Source organism: Grampus griseus (genome assembly GCF_964374135.1).
Source record: "Grampus griseus genome assembly, chromosome: 3".
In the NCBI taxonomy this organism is placed as follows: domain Eukaryota; kingdom Metazoa; phylum Chordata; class Mammalia; order Artiodactyla; family Delphinidae; genus Grampus; species Grampus griseus.
The window spans coordinates 27,492,292-27,515,794 of record NC_139019.1 but is presented as its reverse complement, the minus strand read 5'-3'; the positions used below and the strand labels follow the sequence as shown (position 1 = coordinate 27,515,794).

Here is a 23,503-nt window from a genome sequence, read left to right as displayed (position 1 = left end):
ACTATCCTGAGTTCAGAAGAGAAAAAGATCAAATACTTTCAAAAGAGAAAAGATCAAATACCGACAACTAGCCCAAAGGCACAAAGCCTAAGGAAAAGTGATTTGGGGTCCTAACATCTTGGATCCTCTGGCTTTTTGCAGAGCAAATAGGAGTTGCATGTGCCCTGAAGCTTGAGACTTAGCATGATTTAGTGAATTTCAGGTCTCTTGTCAACCTGCAGATTATCAGTTTGCTAGATGGCCAGCATGTTTGATGGAAGGACAAATGAAATAGTTAAATTGTAAATGAGAGAAAGATTTATGATTCTTACAAAGTTTATTGTAGAAATAAGACTATCAGTGACACTGAAAATAAAAAAATTCTTCCACAGACAGGTTCTTCCATCACTCTGACTTATTGTATCCTAGGTTCTCTAGAAAATAAAGCTGAGGCAAAATCTAATACTTTATAAGGAAATACAATGTCAGGGAATCAGGAGTGACAGAAAAGAGGAAGGAGGCAGGGAAGGAGGAGAATCAAGTATGAGGTGGGGCATTACCAGGCTGACCATTTTTCCTAACTGACCACTGCTTGGTGTCAAGAGCAACTGATTGCCTGCTCTCGAAAGAAGGTCTTTTAAAAGCTGTTTGAACTACTGTCTCTTGGAGTAGTTTGTCCAGAGGCAGGAAGAGAGGAGATTATCTACCGGCTCCTATCTCCCAGGATTGTGTAAAAAGTCTCCCCTTAGATGGGTAGCACCCCCCATTGTCCTGGGTTATTTATGTGTGGGCAGGTCCCACTGTGTCTCACATCTCATTGACAACAAGAAAATCCATTGTCAGGGTAAGAGGCACACAGCAAGGGCATGCATGAAGTGCAGGCCAATGAGTTGTGCTTCCATGAAGCTGGTTCCCACCTCAGCTGGGGCCCATCAAAGGCCAACATCTGGGAGACAGGTGAGCCAAGAGGATCTGATATACTAACCCCGCAACTATTAATATTTTTTTAAGTAACTTGTTCTTGTGTAAGTATATTTTGATGGTTATAATTATAACAGAGGCTAATGCAGTATTTTACCAAACATAATCCCAAGATATTTTTAGGTTGCTATGTTCTTAGCAGTTGTCGTTGTTATAGTTGTGTAGTTATACCTGCAGAGCCATGATCAATTTGAATGCTAGCAGGTACTTTTTTTTTTTTTTTTTGATTTATTTTTGGCTGCCTTGGGTCTTTGTTGCTGTGTGCGGGCTTTCTCTAGTTGCGGCTAGAGGGGGCTACTCTTCATTGTGGTGCGTGGGCTTCTCATTGTGGTAGCTTCTCTTGTGGAGCACAGGCTCTAGGTGCACAGGCTTCAGTAGCTGTGGCACGCGGGCTCAGTAGTTGTGGCTCACGGGCTCTAGAGCGCAGACTCAATAGTTGTGGCGCACGGGCTTAGTTGCTCTGCGGCATGTGAGATCTTCCCGGACCAGGGCTCGAACCCCTGTCCCCTGTATTAGCAGACGGATTCTTAACCACTGCACCACCAGGGAAAGTCCTGTGACATGTACTCTTAGAAAAGGCTCCTGCTGGTGCATCCAACTCAAGGTTGTATTGGTCTCTTCCCACTCAAATCCAGGAAGAACAAGATGACTTGTTATTGCTAAAGGACCATTGTACATTAATCAGTTAGCCTGCAACAAATAAAAATACATATTTTACTATTTTTATAGCTTAAAAAATGCCTAGTAGACAATGAAGAATGACATCAACCATTCCCTTAGACAGAACCCATAGTATTTTCTATGAATGCCCTATATTAATTGGCATCTAATGCTGATTCACGATGAATTGGCAAAGGAGATTCTGGTGTCTGGGCAAGCTTCTGGCTATGCATTCTACTAAGCTGTCTGCCAGGTCCAGGACCAGTTTTCACCCTACCCCCATGGGTCATGTGAACAACAGAAAACAATGTCATACAGTTGTATTATTTTTCATATGAAGAAAATTTAATTTATATTTAGGCATCTTACAATATCTTCCTTGGAAATATACATTATTTCCTATTTTTTGGAGGTTCAGTTATTTCTAATACCAATTTTCCTCATCCATCTTTGATTTCACAACCTGAAAAATTGTCCTCAACAGATAAAGATGTGTTTCAGGATTAGGCTTTTCATAAATACCCTGGAGCCCTGTGTAACAATTATAAGCATCACTAATCAAATAAAATGTGACCATCAGAAAAGAAAATTTGATACACTATGAACTGTCATGAGAATGCTATAAATTTGGGCCCATCCAGGGGAACAAAATCCTATAGATTAGAAACTACAGATAAACATTTTTAAGTGTCACTGTCAACTTCCCAAGGCTCTAGTACCTTATCATTCATTGTAAAGGAAATTTGGATAATGCAGTTTTCTTTCTGGCAAGAATGATGATGATACCCCAGTAAATATGACAGTAGTAATGATGTGTGAAACATAAGCTCTCAGGGTACACACTGAGAAGAGGAAATTGTCAAAAACATTCTCATTTTCCTGTAAGAATACAGGCTGCTCCTCATTTTGACATTTAGGTAATGTCAGTGTTAGGTAACACTGAGGTTGTAAATTGTGAAGTTTTGTGTGGTTGTTCTTTAGCCAGATTCCAGTGCATTTCTTTGGTTATAATCATCTGTGTGAAGTTAGAATAGAAAGTATTAAAATCAGTGAGAAACTTAAAATCCATAAAGTATCTGACCCAGTAACTCTACCTTTAATAATTTAACCCACAGATATACCACCAGATGTAATCCTAGATGACTATAAAGAATGTTCATTGCCACCTTGTTATAATAGCAATTCCTGAAAATAATCTAAATGTCCATTGATGGAGGAACTGGTTAATTTATTAATTTATTATAATAAAGAATGAGGTAGACATGTATTTCTGAGATGTAAAAATTTCCAACAGCAGAAATACAGAATTTCCTTAGAGGGAGGTAGAAGTAGCAGTCTCTTGGAGGTGGAGATGAGTTAAAGTTTCCTTGGAAGAGCCATGTACGACTAATTCATCAGTTGTGCATATCAGAGAATAGGGGGCAATGGAGGTGGCTCCACCTACCAAGCCAGCCTTTAGGATTGTCCTTGACCTCTTTACCTATTATTAAGAGAAAAGGAGAAGTTACCAGAGTTCAAGTAAGACATATGGATGGGTCAAATATATACATTTCCCTCTGTTCCCCAAACTCCATTAAACAGCCAGAAAAAGAAAAAAAAACTGCTAAAAGTGGCACAAACCCACAAAGAAAGAGAAGAGGACAGGAGACAACAGCAAAGTGATGGGGTCAGTACACTTTTGGAAGATAGAAGTAAGTAGCCAGCTGTGTCCTGGGTTTAAGAGGTGGCTTTACTTTCTAATGTGAAACTGACTGTGCCTTAGCATCACCCTGGGGCAGCTGGTGGTGTCCAGGAGAATGAATGTCTGCTCCAGATTTAGATGCCTACTTGGGCTTTTATTTGGTTTGGGGTATTCCGGTCTTCTGCTCTGCAAGTTGGGGGAGCAAAGCTAGTGTCCCAGGAGACTTGTGCCACGGCTTGTTTGCAGTTTACACAAACTTGTTCACATTAAAGCTCCAACTAGAATCTGATTGGCAAACTCCAGCAATAGCATATGGAACTTCTAGATGTTCACTACCTTGAATGGGTGTCAGTGCCACTGAACCACGGGGGAGAGGAGTCGAGGGGCGGAACCACTCTCTCCCTCTTCCTGGGAGGGCAATGGTCTAAGTCAAGGGCCGGTGAGCTTGAGGCCTTCCTCTCCTCACTCCTGCAGGAAGGGGGCAGTTAGGACCCCTCTTAAGCAGTCTTCTATTTCTTACCACTAAATTGGCTTCCTTTTTCATCCAAAAGTTGGAATTCCCCAAATACCCTGTAGAGGCCAAATCTGAATTCTGAGATTTTGAAATATCTTAAACCACGAGAGAAGGTCTAGTTCTGTCCCATCTCTGATCAGCAGGGCCCTCTGTCCCTTCCTCTCCTCTGAGTCAGACAGCTCTAGCAAGCAAGGTTACTTGGCTAGTTCCTAATGCACTGATGGGAGCCATCCCATTAAGGACGACCTCTACTCGAAACATGACCCTCTGGACATCAGATGCCTCATTTAGCAGGAAAAGGCATTGATTGGATATATTTATGTGACTGTGGGCATTTGTGGCCGTAGAGTCCTTGACCATAATGTTATATGTAATGGAAACTATCTTATAAGCCTGAAAAAATAAAGTTTTTATTTTCTAAAAAAAAAAGTAGATACCCAAACTTACAATTGACTTAGTAGCATGTCAGAGAAAGCTAAAAACTGTCTATAGCAGAGATTTCCAGGTACATCTGAAGGCAGAGGTGAGGGTAAAGGAAAATGGGAGTTGGTTGAAAGTTTGTAAGAGAAGCAGTTGGATCTTTAGAAATTTTCCTACATCCCAACCATAGCCTGGAGGTCTTCTCTCCGATACCTTGGAATCAGGCATAGTTGATCAGGGCAAAAGGATTAATTGTCTCACCAGCGATTCAGTGATGAAAATACAGTAAATAGTGTGATATCCCCCTCCCCTACTGAGCTCCACAACGGCAGGGGACCAGCTTAGCCTCAAGAGGAAAAAAACTACATAAGAGACCTCTTCCTGCTCACCTTATATAAAGCCATGTCTCAACAACTGCCACCCATGGAACATCCAGTCAGCTCATTGGTGCCTCATCTTAAATATACATAGATAGCGTAGGATTTCTGGACATTTGAGAAAACCTATCACACCAAGAACAAAATAACAGGATGAACAGAACAAAAGGAACGCCAAGGAATAGAGACCATGAAAGAACTCCTCATAAAAAATATATAATTAGTCTCTTTAGGGAAATAAGAGACTATATCCATGAGCTAGCTTCTTATCAAAGGTATATAAAAAGCGTATAAGGAGAATTTAGAAATTTTTAGAATAGCAAAGGTGAAAATTCAAACATGAGACTGTGAAAATAATGTGAAGAAATCTCTCAAGAAAATGAGGACAAAGACAAAATGAGATAAAAGATAAGGAAATTAGAGGATCAGGCCAGCAGGCACAACATCAAAATAATAAGATTTCAGAAAGGGAGGATGGATGGGACTGACATGTATACACGGATGTATATAAAGTTGATGATTAATAAGAACCTGCTGTATAAAAAATAAACTAAAATTCAAAAATTAAAAAAAAACTAATTAAAAGGGAGGATGGAGAGGGAATGGAAGTGAGGAAATTATCAAAGAATTAATACAAGAAAAATTTTCCAAAACTGAAGGACATGTGTCCCCATGTCCTTCATTAAATGCTATGAAAAAAGGAAAAACATCAGAGGAGAGGAATATCTGATTCTACAACACCCAAAAACAAATTTTATTTTACATGGTTGTTCCAAGAATTGAACTCAAGGATATTGCCTATGTACTTACAGTGCCTGACATATATTAATTGTAAGTGCAAGAAAATTATTAAAGGACTTCCCTGGTGGCACAGTGGTTAAGAATCTGCCTGCCAATGCAGGGACACGGGTTCGAGCCCTGGTCCAGGAAGAGCCCACATGCCACGGAACCACTAAGCTTGTGCACCACAACTACTGAGCCTGCACTCTACAGCCCACGAGTCACAACTACTGAGCCCATGCACCACAACTACTGAAGCCTGCATGCCTAGAGCCCATGCTCCACATCAAGAGAAGCCACTGCAATGAGAAGCACGCACACCGCAGCAAAGAGTAGCCCCTGCTCACCGCAAATAGAGAAAGCCTGCGTGCAGCAAAGACCCAATGCAGCCAAAACTAAATAAATAAATAAATTTATTTTTTTTTAAAAAAAAGAAAATTATTCAATTGAGATGCTTGCATTAGTTTGTACCAGTTTTAAATCATCAAATGGTTTCTTCATTTGATCTATGTTGGTTGAGTGATAGCACTAACAGTGTCCAGTCTTCATGTTTCTATTTTATAGCTTCTCACAGAGAGTCTTTGCTGATCATCTGCTGAGCCCTGGGAATCAACCTTTCCAAACAGGCCAGTTTAAGCTGAAGAGAAGCATCCAGGACTGAAAGAGCATAGTACAGAGTTCAATGTAGGGTGCAAACAATTCAGTTGCTCAACAATCTTAGCTTAGAGCTAAGCCCCAACTAAGCCCCATCCCTACTTTGGGTGCTCAGTTCTGCACAAAGATCCCTTATTTTTATTGGACACAAAGAAGTGGAACTGAGCATTAAGAGAGTTACCTTGTCTCTAAAACCCCAAACTCACAGCATTACCACAATTAACAAAACCCAAATCAGTAACCATGCTTCCTGCTTAATCCTCTAATTTAATACAACACAAATTCATGCATCTTCTCCATCACAAGTTATTTAAATTAGCTAATAAATGCACAGGCAGTGACCTCTCTGCTTATTTTTGTGCTTGGCTTGGAATTAGCTCTTCCATCTTTGTTTGTTTGTTTTGTATATTTAATTTAATTTTTATTTTATATTGGAGTATAATTGATTTACAATGTTGTGTTTCCAGTGTCCAGCAAAGTGATTCATTTATACATACACATATATCCATTCTTTTTCAGATTATTTTCCCATATAGGTTATTACAGAATATTGGGCACAGTTCCCTGTGGGTCCTTGTTGACTATCTATTTTATATATAGTAGCGTGTATATGTTACTCCCAAGCTCCTAATTTATCCCTCCCCCCAACCTTTCCCCTTTGGTAACCATAATTTTGTTTTCAAAGTCTGTGGGTCTGTTTCTGTTTTGTAAATAAGTTCATTTGTATCACTTTTTTAGATTCCACACGTGATATCATGATATTTGTCTTTCTCTTTCTGACTTACTTCACTTAGTAGGATAATCTCTAGGTCCATCCATGTGGCATTATTTCATTATTTTTATGGCTTAGTAATATTCCATTGTATATATGTACCATATCTTTTTTTTAATCTTTTTTTTTAATTGGGGGCATAGCTGTTTTACAGTGTTGTGTTAGTTTCTACTGTACAGCAAGTGGAGTTCCCTGTGCTATACAGCAGGTTCTCATTAGTTATCTATTTTATACATATTAGTGTGTATATGTCAATCCCAATCTCCCAGTTGTCCCCACCTGCCCTTTCCCCCCTTGGTGTCCGTATGTTTGTTCTCTACATCTGTGTCTCTATTTCTGCCTTGCAAACCAGTTTGTACCATTTTTCTAGATTCCACATATATGCATTAATATTTGTTTTTCTCTTTCTGACTTAATTCACTGTGTATGACAGTCTCTAGGTCCAACCATGTCTCTAAAAATGATCCAATTTCATTCCTTTTTATGACTGAGTAATATTCCATCATATATATGTACCACATCTTCTTTATCCATTTGTCTGTTGATGGACATTTAGGTTGCTTCCATGACCTGGCTATTGTAAATAGTGCTGCAGTGAACACTGGGGTTCATGTGTCTGTTTGAATTATGGTTTTCTCAGGGTATATGCCCAGTAGTGGGATTGCTGGGTCATATGGTAGTTCTATGTGTAGTTTTTTAAGGAACCTCCATACTGTTCTCCATAGTGGCTGTATCAATTTACATTCCCACCAATAGTGCAAGAGAGTTCCCTTTTCTCCACACCCTCTCCAGCATTTATTGTTTATAGATTTTTTGATCATGGCCATTCTGACTGGTATGAGGTGATACCTCACTGTAGTTTTGATTTGCATTTCTCTAATAATTAGTGATGTTGAGCATCTTTTCATGTGTTTTTGGGGCCATCTGTATGTCTCTGTTGAAGAAATGTCTATTTAGATCTTCTGCCCATTTTTTGCTTGGGGTTGTTTGTTGTTTTGATATTGAGCTGCATGAGCTGTTTTTATATTTTGGAGATTAATCCCTTGTCAGTTGCATTGTTTGCAAATTATTTTTTCCCATTCTGTGTGTTGCCTTTTGTGTATGGTTTCCTTTGCTGTGCAAAAGCTTTTAAGTTTGATTAGGTACCATTTGTTTATTTTTGTCTTTATCTTCATTACTCTAGGAGGTAGATACACAAAGATATTGCAGGGATTTATGTCAAAGTGTGTTCTGCCCATGTTTTCCTCTAAGAGTTTTATAGTATCCAGTCTTACATCTAAGGCTTCAATCTATTTCGAGTTTTTGTGCAAGGTGTTATGGAGTATTCTAATTTCATTCTTTTATATGTAACTGTCCAGTTTTCCCAGCACCACTTATTGAAGAGGCTGTCTTTTCTCCATTGTATATTCTTGCCTGTAACAACCTCGTTTAACAGAGGAAGAAAACGAGAGGTTGAATGAGATCCAGGACAATGTGTAGTGAGTGAAAAAGCCCAAGTCTCCTGAATTCTGGTCCAGTACCTCCAGTACCCTTTATCATATTCTGGCTTGATTAACTTCACTTGTTCTTCCTTCTGTCCTCTGTTGCACACTTTTATTTACTCAGGATCAGTTGAGTAGCTATTTTCTTACTTTTCTCTTGTCCATATCCATGGAAAATTTGATGTGAATTCACTGAATAAAATTACCTTTAGGTTTAATGAGAGTAATCTCTGACGTTATAAAACAGACATAAAGTTCCATGCTGATCACCTTGCTCTAGGCTTTATGAAGAGTAGAGTAAAATAAAGTAGTGGATGTTAAGAAGAATTTGATGTTTCTCCTCTTATCCCACATTGGAGTTTTAGGTTTGGTAACAGTATTCTGAGTTTCAGTGGTATCCAGTGTGGGTATTTTTTTAAGCCTAGTAATCTTGTTGACCAATAATATTTCAAATGGCAAATGGGATATTTAGGGCCTGGAGATTTTTCCAGAATTTACCATGCAGCTGTCTTTTTCGGCCAATCAATGGGTATTTACTGAATGGTCAGGCTGTGTTTAGCACTCACCTACTTACCGTGCAGAACAAAGAAAGAGGAACTGGTTTCTGCCCTCTGGGAGATTTTGATTATGTAAGACAGATGAGGCGAAAAGTAGTAAAACATGAAATAGACTGTAAACCATAAGAGTATATGTGGGTCACTATAGCCAAAAGGTGGAAGCAACCCAATGTCCATCAACAGATGAAAGGATAAAGAAAATGTGGTACCTACATACAATGGAATATTATCCCACCTTAAAGAGGAAATTCTGACACATGCTATAACATGGAGGAAACCTGGAGACATTATGCTAATTGAAAGAAGCAAGTCACAAAAGGACAAATATTGTATGATTCTACTTTTATGAGGTACCTCAAATAGTCAAGTAGACAAAAAATAGAATGGTGGTTGCCAGGGACTGGGGCAGGGTAGGTTGGGGGTACAGAGTTTCAGTTTGGAGAGATGAAAAACTCCTAGAGATGGATGGTGGTAATGATTACAGAACAATGTGAATGTATTTAAGGCACTGAACTGTACTGTGAAAAAATGGTTAAAATAGTAAATTTTATGTTTTATATATTTTACCACAATAAAAAATTTTTTAAAGAGCGTATGGATATATAATAAATTCAGACACATTTTCTTACATCCCCAGGATAGTTTCCCAGGCCAGAGAATCTCCCTTCTGCTTCCAGGCAGCCACATCATGACATTACATGAATCTTGTCTGTTAGGTGGCTTGAGGCCACACATGGTACAGCTAGGTCCATTCCAAATTCCCTCTCCATTCCACCTTGCTTTTTCCTCTCCCTCTTCCCTTTTGATCCTCCCTCAGCTTTCCTCGTAGCTCTGTCCCCTCTCCTCACATCTGACTCCCAGTCCCAAATCAAAACCAGTTCAGAGAAACTGGATTGCCGAGGCACCAGAGTCCAGATATGAAATTGTTTTCTATTTTGCTTGCAGTTCAACCTCTGTCCACATTCTTCAGAGAACCCAATTGTAAATTAAGCTGAATTCAGTTCACACAATCTATAATATAAACTCTTCCGAAATTCACATCTCCAAATTATTAGTGCCTTTATTCTATGACTCCTTCAAAAAGCCTTGTGATAATTGAGGCTTGACCCTATTTGACGACCATGGGGTTAAAGCAGTTATGCTGGAGTTTCCCTGGTGATCCTGGGGGAGAATTCTGACTCTCTCCCTGTGCCCCTCTCTTCCAGTGCACTGCATCCTGTGGAGGTGGCTTTCAGAAGAGGACTGTCCATTGTGTTGCCTCAGAGAACAGTAAAACTGAAGACCAGGACCGATGCCTGTGTGATCACGAACCCAGACCCCTAGAATTCCAAAAATGCAACCAGCAGGCCTGCAGGAAGAATGCTGGTAGGTGAATGGCTTTGCTCAGGGGCACAGAGCTTTTCATAAATAAGTTGTCCTGCATGACTTGATTTGTAGGTAGTTTTAGTCCCCTTTTACAGAGCTAAGAATGTTAATGCTGAAGAGGCCAGCCAGCTCCCCTGGGAGCCATCTGTCTGATTCCGTGAATTTCGACATTAATTCCTTGAGGGATTATCTCATCCATTTTCCTAACTCAAAGCACGTTTACACTGACTTCATCCCACACAAATGAGAATCACTTCCATTTTTTCAAAGATTTCTGAGAAATGCTCTAACCTTTCTCAGGAAACCAGTCAAGTACTGAATGGACCTATCAATCTTGTACTGCTGTCTGAGGTCAGGTTCCATAGAAACAGACCCTGAGGTGCAAACTTGTGTGCAAGGGATTCATTCAGGAAGTGCTCCCAGGGAAGATAGCTAAGGGAGAGGGAAACAAGACAGAAAAGGGAGGAAGCACAGCTGGGCTGCCATCTCAGGCACATTCCTAGCTTCAGCCTGCTCCCACAGGGAAGCTCCAGGGTGAAAGTTATATCAGAGTTGTCTGCTCTTGAGGCCAACGAGCTGAGAGTTCACATACCCACACCTTTCAGCCATTGGCCAACAGCTACCCAGGGAAAGTGGATTTGCAGGTATTTAAGGCTCTTTACCAGTGGTAGTCTTTTTCCAAAGATTCTTAAGGATGAGAAGTAGTGAAACCTGCTGTTTATTAATCTGCTCCTACCTCCTTCCAAGCACTGAGGGCTGACATTCAACAGAGACTGCTGTCAGAGTTAATATCCTGAGAAGAGTTTCCCTAAGGATTGTTTATTTACAAATCATGTATTTATTTAACAGATATTTGCTGGGCACTTACTTTGTGTTAAACATAATGTCAAACAAGGAACAAAATCACCAACCAGTGAGATACTGATCAGGGCAGTAAGGGTGTTATGACAGCACTTGGGAAGGGTATCATATGGAAACTGGGGAGAGGAGGGAAGGCCTCCAGAGGAAGTGAAGGATGAGTAGAGAGGTCAGGGGAGAGGTTCCAGGAGCAACTTTCAGTGTCTGTAGTAAGCAGAAAGAAGATGATGTCATGGCATATGAGTCTAAATGCAGTACACAGTTCCAGGGGAGTTAGGAAACAGTAGGGCTAGAGGGGTAAGCTGCAACTAGAGGATAAAGAGCCTCATGAAGCAACGCTGATGAGTTTGGACTTTATCCCTAGGGCAGAAGGGAGCCATTCAAGTATTCCAAACAGGGGAGTGATGATAAGAAAGTCATGCAGGCTGCACTGTGGAAGACAGAGAAAGGAACCAGTTCAGAGACTACAGCTGCACCCCAAGCAGTTGTACGTGGCATGAACTAAGGCAGTAGAAGTGCAGATAGAGAGAAGTGAGTGGATTCAAGAGCTACTTAAAAGAGACACCTGACAGGACTTTGTGCCGGGGAAAGAGGAGGGAGAACAAAGCCCAGATTTCCGACTTGGGCAGCTGAGTAGATGAGGCTACCATTCTGTGAGAGACGAAGCCCAGGGGTGGGTTTGGGAATGGGGAAAGGTAATGCATTCTGTTTGGGACATGTTTGTTGAGGAGCAGATAAATCATTTAGGTAGGAGTGGTCTGTGATTGGTTTTTACACAGGTGCAGAGGTCAGGAGAGAGGTTCCTGAACACAGTGCACTGAGGGGAAAATGCTTCAGGTCTAATGATCACATGCAACTTCTTTCTGACCAACTTGCATTTGAGGCTGGCTGTCATTGACCTTACTTGAACCTCCAAACAGAGCTACCTAGGGCTTATTTTCAGAGGTATTATTAAGTTTTAGCCTTCCAGACTCTTGCTACTCAGTGTGGTCCCCAGCTGCACTGGCATCACCTGGGAGCTTGTTAGAAATGCGGGATCTCAGGTCTCACCCCAGCCCTCCTGAATCAGAATCTGCATTTAAACAAGATTCCCAGGTGATTTGGATGCACGTTAAAGTTTGAGCAGCACCCTGTTCTATTTTTTTAAATTTTATTGAAGTATAGTTGATCTACAATGCTGCATTAATTTCTGTTGTACAGCAGTGATTCAGTTATACATTTACATATTCTTTTTCATAGTCTTTACCGTCATGGTTTATCACAGGTTACTGAATATAGTTCCCTGTGCTATGCAGTAGGAAGGACCTTGTTGTTTATCCATTCTATATATACTAGTTTGTGTCTGCTAATCCCAAACTCCCAATCCTTCCCTCCCCCCTCCCCCATGGCAACCACAAGTCTGTTCTCTGTGTCTTTGAATCTGTTTCTGTTTCATAGATAGGTTCATTGGTGTCATATTTTAGAATCCACATATAAGTGATATATGCTATTTGTCTTTCTCTTTCTGAATTACTTCACTTAGTATGATAATCTATAGGTACCTCATTGTAGTTTTGATTTGTATTTCTCTAATAATTAGCAGTGATGAGCATCTTTTCATGAGAAGCACCCTGTTCTAGACCAAGGGGTCAATTTGGGACACTTCCTTTCATGTCATCTCATCACATTCTTTGGTACCATGCTTTTAAAATGCTGAGAGTATAGAATCCTTCTAAGCTGTGATGGTTTTTTATATAATTGAGGCAGCAGCACAGTCTTGGTTGATCATGCCTAGTGTTACTGTTTTTTGTCTTTGGACGTACCACACGGCATGTGGGATCTTAGTTCCCTAACCAGGGATTGAACCCGTGCCCCCTGCAGTGGAATTGCAGAGTCTTAACAACTGGACCACCAGGGAAGTCTCTATTGGTTATTTTTAAATTATATATACATTGCACTGCCCAGCAATAAGACAGTTGAAGACAATTTTCAATCATCAAAATTGGGTTAAATGCATATCTGGTATTTTTTACATTGAAATCTCACACTGAAGAGATGATGACTAATGGTTAGCTGACAATGGATGTAAATAAAAATGAATTCCACTCACCAAAAATTATCAGGGCCACAAAAGGTAATTACAAGTTTCTCTCGAAGGCAGAGTCATGCTTACTCATATAGAAACAATAGGAAAGAGCAGCTGCAAGAAATTCCTTGATTTAAAAGAAGCCGACCACCCACCCTAACCCCTGTACCCTCTAAAATGCTTTGAAAATAAGCCATTCAATGCCCAGATTCTTCTCAGCCAGCCAGCCATCACAGTAAACATGCCCCCATGCCCAACTTGTAAAATCAGGTGTGAATTCATGTAAGGTTTGTTTTCCTCCAGGCCATTTTACTTTCTTTAGGTGCCGTCTAAATTGTTAATGACTTAGAATCTAAATCAGAACTACTATTTCCATAGTGGGAGCTATAGAACTCTTTCCAAGCATATGGGTTAAAAAAAACATCAAAATATACAAACAGCTTATGAAGCTCAATATCAATAAAACAACCCAATCAAAAAATAGGTGGAAGATCTAAATAGACATTTCTCCAAAGAAGACATACAGATGGCCAACAAACACATGAAAAGATGCTCAACATCACTAATTATTAGAGAAATGCAAATCAAAACTACATTGAGGTATTACCAGTCAGAATGGCCATCATCAAAAAATCTACAAACAATAAATGCTGGAGAAGGTGTGGAAAAAGGGAGCCCTCCTGCCCTGTTGGGTTTGTATCAATGTAAATTGATACAGCCACTATGGAGAACAGTATGGAGGTTCCTTAAAAAACTAAAAATAGAACTACCATACAACCCAGCAATCCCACTACTGGGCATATACCCTGAGAAAACCATAATTCAAAAAGAGTCATGTACCACAATGTTCATTGCAGTACTGTTTACAATAGCCAAGACATGGAAGCAACCTAAGTGTCCATCGACAGATGAATGGATAAAGAAGATGTGGCACATATATACAATGGAATATTACTCAGCCATAAAAAGGAATGAAACTGAGTTATTTGTAATGAGATGGATGGACTTAGAGTCTGTCATACAGAGTGAAGCAAGTCAGAAAGAGGAAAATAAATACTGTATGCTAACACACATATATGGAATCTAAAAAAGCGGTACTGATGAACCTAGTGGCAAGTCAGGAATAAAGACAGAGACGTAGAGAACAGACTTGAGGACACAGCAGAGTAGGGGAAGCTGGGACGAAGTGAGAGAGTAGTACTGACATATATACACTACCAAATGTAAAATAGATAGCTAGTGAGAACCTGCTGCATAGCACAGGGAGATCAGCTCAGTGCTTTGTGATGACCTAGAGGGGTGGGATAGGGAGGGTGGAAGGGAGATGCAAGAGGGAGGGGATATGGGGATGTATGTATACATATAGCTGATTCACTTTGTTGTACAGCAGAAACTAACACAACATTGTAAAGCAATTATACTCCAATAAAGATATTAAAAAACAAAGAAAAACAAAAGGGCAACATGCACCCCAATGTTCACTGAAGCACTATTTACAATAGCCAGGACATGGAAGCAACATAAATGTCCATCAACAGATGAATGGATAAAGAAGAAGTGGTACATATGTACACAGTGGACTATTACTCAGCCATAAAAAAGAACAAAATTGGGTCATTTGTAGAGACACAGTTGGACCTAGAGACTGTCATACAGAGTGAAGTCAGAAAGAGAAAAACAAATATCGTCTATTAACACATATATGTGGAATCTAGAAAAATGGTACAGATGAACCTGTTTGCAAGGCAGAAATAGAGACACAGGTGTAGAGAGCAAATGTATGGACACCAAGGAGGGAAAGTGGGGGTGGGATGAATTAGGAGATTGGGACTGACATATGTGCACTGCCATGTGTACAAGATAGCTAGTGGGAACCTTCTGTATAGCTTAGGGAGCTCAGCTCAGTGCTCTGCAGTGACCTAGATGGATGGGATGGGGGAGGAGTGGGAAGGAGGTCCAAGAGGGAGGGGATATATGTATACACGTAGCTGATTCACTTCATCATACAACAGAAACTGACACAACATTGTAAATCAACTATACCCCAATTTTTTAGAAAGTCAAAAAAATTCATCCAGAAATATTTACTGAATATCAGCTATCTTCTAGGCATTATATTCATGATGATTAAAAAAACAAAAGCAAAACCCTTATGCACACCATTGTTGGGTTGTTGTTGTTGTTTAATTTGGGGAATGAGGGGTACAGAATGCAATAGAAAAATACAGAAAGTAATAAGGATAGTACTTAAAGTTGATACAAATAAACATTTGAGTCAGCAGACTTAAAATTTTTTCTTCCAGTTTTATTGAGATATAATTGACACATAGCACTGCATAAATTTAAGGTGTACAGCATAATTATTTGATTTACATACATTAGGGACTATCACAATAAGTTTACTGAACATGCATCATCTCATAGATACTAAATTAAAGAAATAGAAGTTTGTTTTCTTGTGATGAGAACTCTTAGAATTTACCCTTAAAAACTTTCATATATATTGTACAGCAGTGCTTATTATATTTATCGTGTTGTATATTACATCCTTAATATTGTAACTGGAAATTTGTGTATTTTGACTGCCTTCCTCCACTTCCCCCTCCCCTACACCCATCTCTGGTAACCACAAATTTTATCTATTTTTCTGAGTTTGTTTTTGAAGTATAACAACACTGTGTTAGTTCTTGGCACACAAGATAGGGATTTGATATTTCTATACATTTCAAGCTGATCACAATGATAAGTCAAGTTACCATCTGTTGCCATTCAAAGATATTACATAGTTATTGACTATATTCCCTACACTGTACATTTCATACCCATGACATTAATTTTATAACTGAAGTTTGTACCTCTTAACCTCCCTCACCTACATCTTTCCTCCCCCTACCCCACACCCCTCTGGCAACCACCTGTTTGTTCTCTGTATCTATTAGTCTGTTTCTGTTTGGTTTTGTTTTTTAGATTCCACAAATAAGTAATACCATGCAGTACTTGTCTTTCTGTGAGTTATTTCACTTAACATAATAACCTCTAGGTCCATCCATATTGTCGTAAATGGCAAGATGTCATTCGTTTTCATGGCTGAGTAATATTCCATTGTGTATATATATACCACATCTTCTTTATCCATTCATCTGTTGATGGGCATTTAGGTTGCCTCCATATGTTGGCTAGTGTAAATAGTGCAGCAATGAACATAGAGGTGCATATATCTTTTCTAATTAGTGTTTTCATTTTCTTTGGATAATACACTGGAGTGGAATTGTTGTATCATATGGTAGTTATATTTTTAATTTTTTGAGGAACCTCCATACTGTTTTCCATAGTAGCTGCACCAATGTACATTCCCACCAACAGGGCACAAGGGTTCCCTTTTTTCCACATCCTGGCCAATGTTTATTATTTGTTGTCTTCTTGATGCAAGCCATTCTGAAAGGTGTGAGGTGATATCTTATTGTGGTTTTGATTTGCATTTCCCTTTTCATAAGTGATGTTGAGCATCTTTTCATGTACCTGTTGGCCATCTGTATGTCTTCTTTGGAAAATTTCTATTCAGATCCTCTGCCCATTTTTTAATCAGGTTTTATGTTTTTTGATGTTGAGTTGTATGAGTTCTTTGTATGTTTTGGATAGTAGCCCCTTATCAAATACACTGTTTGCAAATATCAATTTCTTCTCCCATTCAGTAGGCAGTCTTTACATTTTGTTGATATTTTCCTTCACTGTGCAAAAGCTTCTTAGTTTGATGTATTCCCATTTGTTTATCTTTGCTTTTGTTTCCCTTGCCTAAGCAGACAGATCCAAAAAAAAATTACTAAGACCAACATCAAAGAGCATACTACCTATGTTTTCTTTGAGAGGCTTTATGGTTTCCAGTCTTAGGTTTAAGTCTTTAATCCATTTTGAATTTATTTTTGTGCATGGTGTGAGAGAGTGGTCCAGTTTGATTCTTTCCCATGTAACTGTCCAGTTTTCCTACCACTGTTTATGAAGAAGCTGTCTTTTCTCCATTGTATATTCTTCACTGCTTTGTCATAGATTATTTGCCCATATAAGAGTGGGTTCATTTCTGGGCTCTCTGTTCCATCCCATTGAACTGTGCATCTGTTTTTGTGCCAATACTATACTGTTTTGATTACCACAGCTTTGTAGTATAGTTGGAAATCAGGTCACGTGATACCTCCACCTTTGTTCTTTCTCAAGATTGTTTTGCCTATTTGAGGTATTTTGTGTTTCCATACAAATTTAATAATTATTTGTTCTAGTTCTGTGAAAAATGTCATTGGTATTTTGATAGGGATTGCCCTGAATCTGTAGATTTCCTTAGGTAGTATAGTCATTTAAACAATACTGATTCTTCCAATTCATGAACACAGGATATCTTTCCATTTGTTTGTGTCATTTTCAATTTCTTTTATCATTGTCTTATAGTTTTACAAGTACAGGTCTTTTACCTCCTTAGATTTATTCCTTGGTATTTTATTCCTTTTGATGTGGTTGTAAATGGGATTGTTTCCTTAATTTCTCTAATAGTTCATTGTTAGTTATAGAAATGCAACAGATTTCTGTATATTAATTTTGTAACCTGCTACTTTACTGAATTCATTGATGAGCTCTACTAGTTTTCTGGTAGCATCTTTAGGATTTTCTATGTTTAGTGTCATGTCATCTTCAAACAGTGACAATTTTACTTCTTCCTTTCCAGTTTGGATTTATTTTATTTTTCTGATTGCTGTGGCTAGGACTTCCAATACTACGTTGAATAAAAGTGGTGAGAGTGGACATCCTTGTGTTCTTCCTGATCTTAGAAGAAATGCACTAAGCTTTTCATTATTGACTGTGATGTTAGCTGTGGGCTTATCATATGGGCTTTATTGTGTTGAAGTATGTTCCCTCTAAACTCACTTTCTGGAGAGTTTTTTTTATCATAAATGGATGTTGAATTTTATCAAAAGCTTTTTGGCAGCTGTTGAGATGATCATATTATTTCATTCTTCAATTTGTTAATGTGGTGTATCATATTGATTGATTTGCAAATACTGAACCATCCTTGTATCCCTGGGATAAATCCCACTTGATCATGGTATATGATCCTTTGAATGTATTGTTGAATTTGGTTTGCTAATATTTTGTTGAGGAGTTTTGCATTTGTCCATCTATGATACTGGCCTGTAATTTTCTTTTTTGTGATCTCTTTATCTGGTTTTGATATCGGGGCAATGCTGGCCTTGTGGAATGAGTCTGTAAGTATTTCTCCCTCCTCAATTTTTTGGAATAGTTTGAAGAGGATACATGTTACTCTTCTCTAAATGTTTGGTAGAATTCACCTATGAAGTCATCTGGCTCCAGGCTTTTGTTTGTTGGGAGGTTTTTTTTTATTATTATTGATTCATTTTTCATTACTGGTAATCAGTCTATTCACATTTGCTATTTCTTCCTGATTCAGTCTTGTGAGATTGTACATTTCTAGAAATTTGTACATTTCTCCTAGGTCATCCATTTCATTGGTGTATAATTGTTCATATAATTTCTTATGATCCTTCGTATTTCTGTGGTATCAGTTGTTACTTCTTTTTCACTTCTGATTTTATTGATTTGGGCCCTCTTTTTATCTTTTCAAAGAACCAGCTCTCAGTTTCATTGATCTTTATTATTGTTTTATTAGTCTCCATTTATTTGTGCTCTGATATATATGATCTTTTTCCTTCTAACTTTGGGTTTTGTTTGTCCTTCTTTTTCTAATTCCTTTAGGTGTAATGTTGGGGTTTTTTTGAGATGTTTCTTGTTTCCTGAGGTAGGCTTGTATGACTAAAATTTCCTTCTTAGAACTGCTTTTGTTGCATCCCACAGACTTTGGATCTTTGTGTTTTGTTTTTATCTGTCTATAGGTATTTTTTGATTTCTTCTTTTATTTCCTCAGTGATCCGTTGGTTGCTTAGTAGAATGTTATTTAGTCTCCACGTTTGTGTTTTTTGAAGTTTTTTCTTGTAGCTGATTTCTAGTCTCATATATTGTATTTGGAAAAGATGCTTGATATGATTTCAGTTATCTTAAATTTACTGAGACTTGTTTTGTGGCATAATGTGATCTATCCTGTAGAATGTTCCATGTACATCTTAAAGAATGTTTATTTGCTGCTTTTGGATGGAAGGTATATATATGTGTGTGTGTGTGTGTGTCTGTGTGTGTGTGTGTGTGTGTCTCCATTTGGTTTAATGTATCATTTTTTTTAAGGAAAAATTTTTTATTGAAATGGGTAATTGGAACTGGGAAAGAAATGTGGGGATATTTATCTGTTTCTTTCATACATAGAGTGTGTTTGTGATTTGCAGTGTCTGAATTAAGGTTTCATTAAGATCTCACTTTCATCAAGAATAGGTTCATCTGAAGAAAAACCAGCCAACCAAAAGGAAAACCCTTAAATCACAAGATACCATTGCCAAAGTCAAAGAACATATGTGAAGTACATATTCTCTAGTCAAGCGGATCCATGCTGTGTTTTTTTTATTGTTTGCCACTTTATTATGCTTCTCTGATATTACATTTTTATAAATTGAAGGTTTGTGGCAACTCTGAGTTGAGTAAGACTATTGCCACCATTTTCCCAACAGCATTTCCTCACTTAGTGTCTCAGAGTCACATTTTGGTACTTCTCATAATATTATAAGCTTTTTCATTACTACTAAATTATGGTGATCTGTGATCAGTGATCTTTTTTTAGAGCTCTTATACTTATTTTTTTTAATTTTTATTTTATATTGGAGTATAGTTGATTTACAACGTTGTGTTTCAGGTGTACAGCAGGGTGATTTAGTTATACATATACATATATCCATTCTTTTTCAGATTCTGTTCCCATATAGGTTATTACAGAATATTGAGGAGAGTTCCCTGTGCTATGCAGTAGGTCCTTGTTGATTATTTTATTTATAGTAGTGTCTATATGTTAATCCCAACTTCCTAATTTATCCCTTCCCCCCACCTTTTGCCTTTGGTAACCATAAGTTTGTTTTCTAACCCTGTGAGTCTGTTTCTGTTTTGTAAATAAGTTCATTTGTATGTTTTTTATATTCCACATATAAGTGATGTCATATGATATTTGTCTTTGTCTGACTTACTGTACTTAGTATGATAATCTCTATGTCCATATGATAATCTCTATGTCCATCAATTTTGCTGCAAGTGGCATTATTTCATTCTTTTTATGGCTGAGTAATATTCCATTATACGTATATACCACATCTTCTTTATCCATTCATCTGCTGATGGACATTTAGTTTGCTTCCATGTCTTGGCTATGGTAAATAATACTGCAATGAATATTGGGGTGGCTGTATCTTTTTGAAGTATGGTTTTCTCCAGATATATGCCCAGGAGTGGGATTACAGGATAATATGGTAGCTCTATCTTTAGTTTTTAAGGAACCTTCCTACTGTTCTCCATAGTGGCTGCACCAATTTACATTCCCACCAACAGTGTAAGGGGGCTCCGTTTTTTCCACACCCTCTCCAGCATTTACTGTTTGTAGACTTTCTGACAATGGCCATTCTGACTGGTGTGAGGTGATACCTCATTATAGTTTTGATTTGCATTTCTCTAATAATTAGTGATGTTGAACATATTTTCACGTGTTTTTTTGCCATCTGCATGTCTTCTTTGAAGAAATGTCTATTTAGATATGCCCATTTTTTGATTGGGTTTTTTGTTTTTTTGATATTGAGCTGCATGAGCTGTTTGTATATTTTGGAGATTAATCCTTTGTCAATTGCTTCATTTGCAAGTATTTTTTCCCATTCTGTGAGTTGTCTTTTTGTTTATAGTTTTCTTGGTGGCGCAAAAGCTTTTAAGTTTAATTAGGTCCCATTTGTTTATTTTTGTTTTTATTTTTCTTACTCTAAGGGGTGAATCCAAAAGGATATTGCTGCAATTTATGTCAAAGAGTGTTCTGCCTGTGTTTTCCTCTAAGAGTTTTATAGTATCTGGTCTTAAATCCATTTTGTGTATATTTTTGTGCATGGTTTTAGTACATTCTCTAACTTCATTCTTTTACATGTAGTTGTCCAGTTTTCCCAGCACCACGTACTGAAGATACAGTCTTGTCTCCACTGTATATTCTTGCCTCCTTTGTTATAGATTAATTGACTGTAGGTGTGTGAGTTTATTTCTGGGCTGTATATCCTGTTACATTGATCTATATTTCTGTCTTTTTGCCAGTACCCTGCTGTTTTGATTACTGTAGCTTTATAGTATAGCCTGAAGTCAGGGGGCCTGATTCCTCCTGCTCTGTTTTTCTTTCTCAAGATTGCTTTGCCTATTTGGGGTCTTTTATGTTTCCATACAAATTTTAAGTTTTTTGTTCTAGATCTGCAAAAACTGCCATTGGTCATTTGATAGGGATTGCATAAATCTGTAGATTACCTTGGGTGGTATAGTCACTTTGACAATATTGATTCTTCAATCCAAGAACATGGTATCTTTCCATCTGTTTATGTCATCTTTTTTTTTTTTTTTCATAAGTATCTTACAGTTTTCAGAGTACCAGTCTTTTGCCTCCTTAGGTAGGTTTATTCCTAGGTATTTTATTCTTTTTTTATGCAATAGTAAATGGGACTGTTTCCTTAATTTCTCTTTCTGATCTTTCTTTCTTTGTGTATATAAATGCAACAGATTTCTGTTTATTAATTTTGTTTTGTTTTGTTTTTTGACATCTTTATTGGAGTATAATTGCTTCACAATGGTGTGTTAGTTTCTGCTTTATAACAAAGTGAATCAGTTATACATATACATATGTTCACGTATCTCTTCCCTCTTGTGTCTCCCTCCCTCCCACCCTCCCTATCCCACCCATCCAGGGGGTCACAAAGCACCGAGCTGATCTCCCTGTGCTATGTGGCTGCTTCCCACTAGCTATCTACCTTACGTTTGGTAGTGTATATATGTCCATGCCTCTCTCTCGCTTTGTCACAGCTTACCCTTCCCCCTCCCCATATCCTCAAGTCCATTCTCTAGTAGGTCTGTGTCTTTATTCCTGTCTTACCCCTAGGTTCTTCATGACATTTTTTTTTCTTAAATTCCATATATATGTGTTAGCATATGGTATTTGTCTTTCTCTTTCTGACTTACTTCACTCTGTATGACAGACTCTAGGTCTATCCACCTCATTACAAATAGCTCAATTTCATTTCTTTTTATGACTAATATTCCATTGTATATATGTGCCACATCTTCTTTATCCATTCATCTGATGATGGACACTTAGGTTGTTTCCATCTCCTTGCTATTGTAAATAGAGCTGCAATGAACATTTTGGTACATGACTCTTTTTGAGTTATGGTTTTCTCAGGGTATATGCCCAGTAGTGGGATTGCTGGGTTATATGGTAGTTCTATTTGTAGTTTTTTAAGGAACCACTATACCATTCTCCATAGTGGCTGTATCAATTCACATTCCCACCAGCAGTGCAAGAGTGTTCCCTTTTCTCCACACCCTCTCCAGCATTTATTGTTTCTAGATTTTTTGATGATGGCCATTCTGACTGGTGTGAGATGATATCTCATTGTAGTTTTGATTTGCATTTCTCTAATGATTAATGATGTTGAGCATTCTTTCATGTGTATGTTGGCAGTCTGTATATTTTCTTTGAAGAAATGTCTATTTAGGTCTTCTGCCCATTTTTGGATTGGGTTGTTTGTTTTTTTGTTATTGAGCTGCATGAGTTGCTTGTAAATTTTGGAGATTAATCCTTTGTCAGTTGCTTCATTTGCAAATATTTTCTCCCATTCTGAGGGTTAATTTTGTATCCTGCAACTTTACCGAATTCATTGATGAGCTCTAGTAATGTTCTGGTAACATCTTTAGGATTTTCTATGTATAGTATTATGTCATCTGCAGGCAGTGACAGTTTTACTTCTTCTTTGCCAATTTGAATTCCTTTTATTTATTTTTCTTCTCTGATTGCCGTGGCTAGGACTTCCAAAACCATGTTGAATAAAAGTGGTGAGAGTGGACATCCTTGTCTCATTCCTGATCTTAGAGGAAATGCCTTAAGTTTTTCACCATTGAATATGTTGTTAGCTGTGGGTTTGTCATATATGGCCTTTATTATGTTGAGGTATGTTCCCTCTATGCCCGCTTTCCAGAGAGTTTTTTTAATCATAAATTGGTTTTGAATTTTGTCAAAAGCTTTTTTTGCATCTATTATGATAATCATGGTTTTTATTTTTCACTTTATTAATGTGGTGTATCACACTGATTGATTTGTGGATATTGAAAAATCCTTGCATCCCTGGGATAAATCCCACTTGATCATGGTGTATGATCCTTTTAATATATTGTTGGATTCAGTTTGCTAGT

The 23,503-nt window shown here is 38.0% G+C and overlaps 1 protein-coding gene across 3 annotated transcripts in view; it reads left to right on the top strand.

Moving 5' to 3' along the window:
* ADAMTS12 (ADAM metallopeptidase with thrombospondin type 1 motif 12) overlaps positions 1-23,503 on the top strand; it is a 382,005-nt gene that overhangs the window by 349,077 nt on the left and 9,425 nt on the right. For all 3 annotated transcript variants that reach the window (XM_082652277.1, XM_082652278.1, XM_082652276.1), the window contains one exon: positions 10,062-10,221. In XM_082652277.1, coding sequence (XP_082508403.1) covers positions 10,062-10,221 — 160 coding nt within the window. The remainder of the gene's footprint in view (positions 1-10,061; positions 10,222-23,503) is intronic.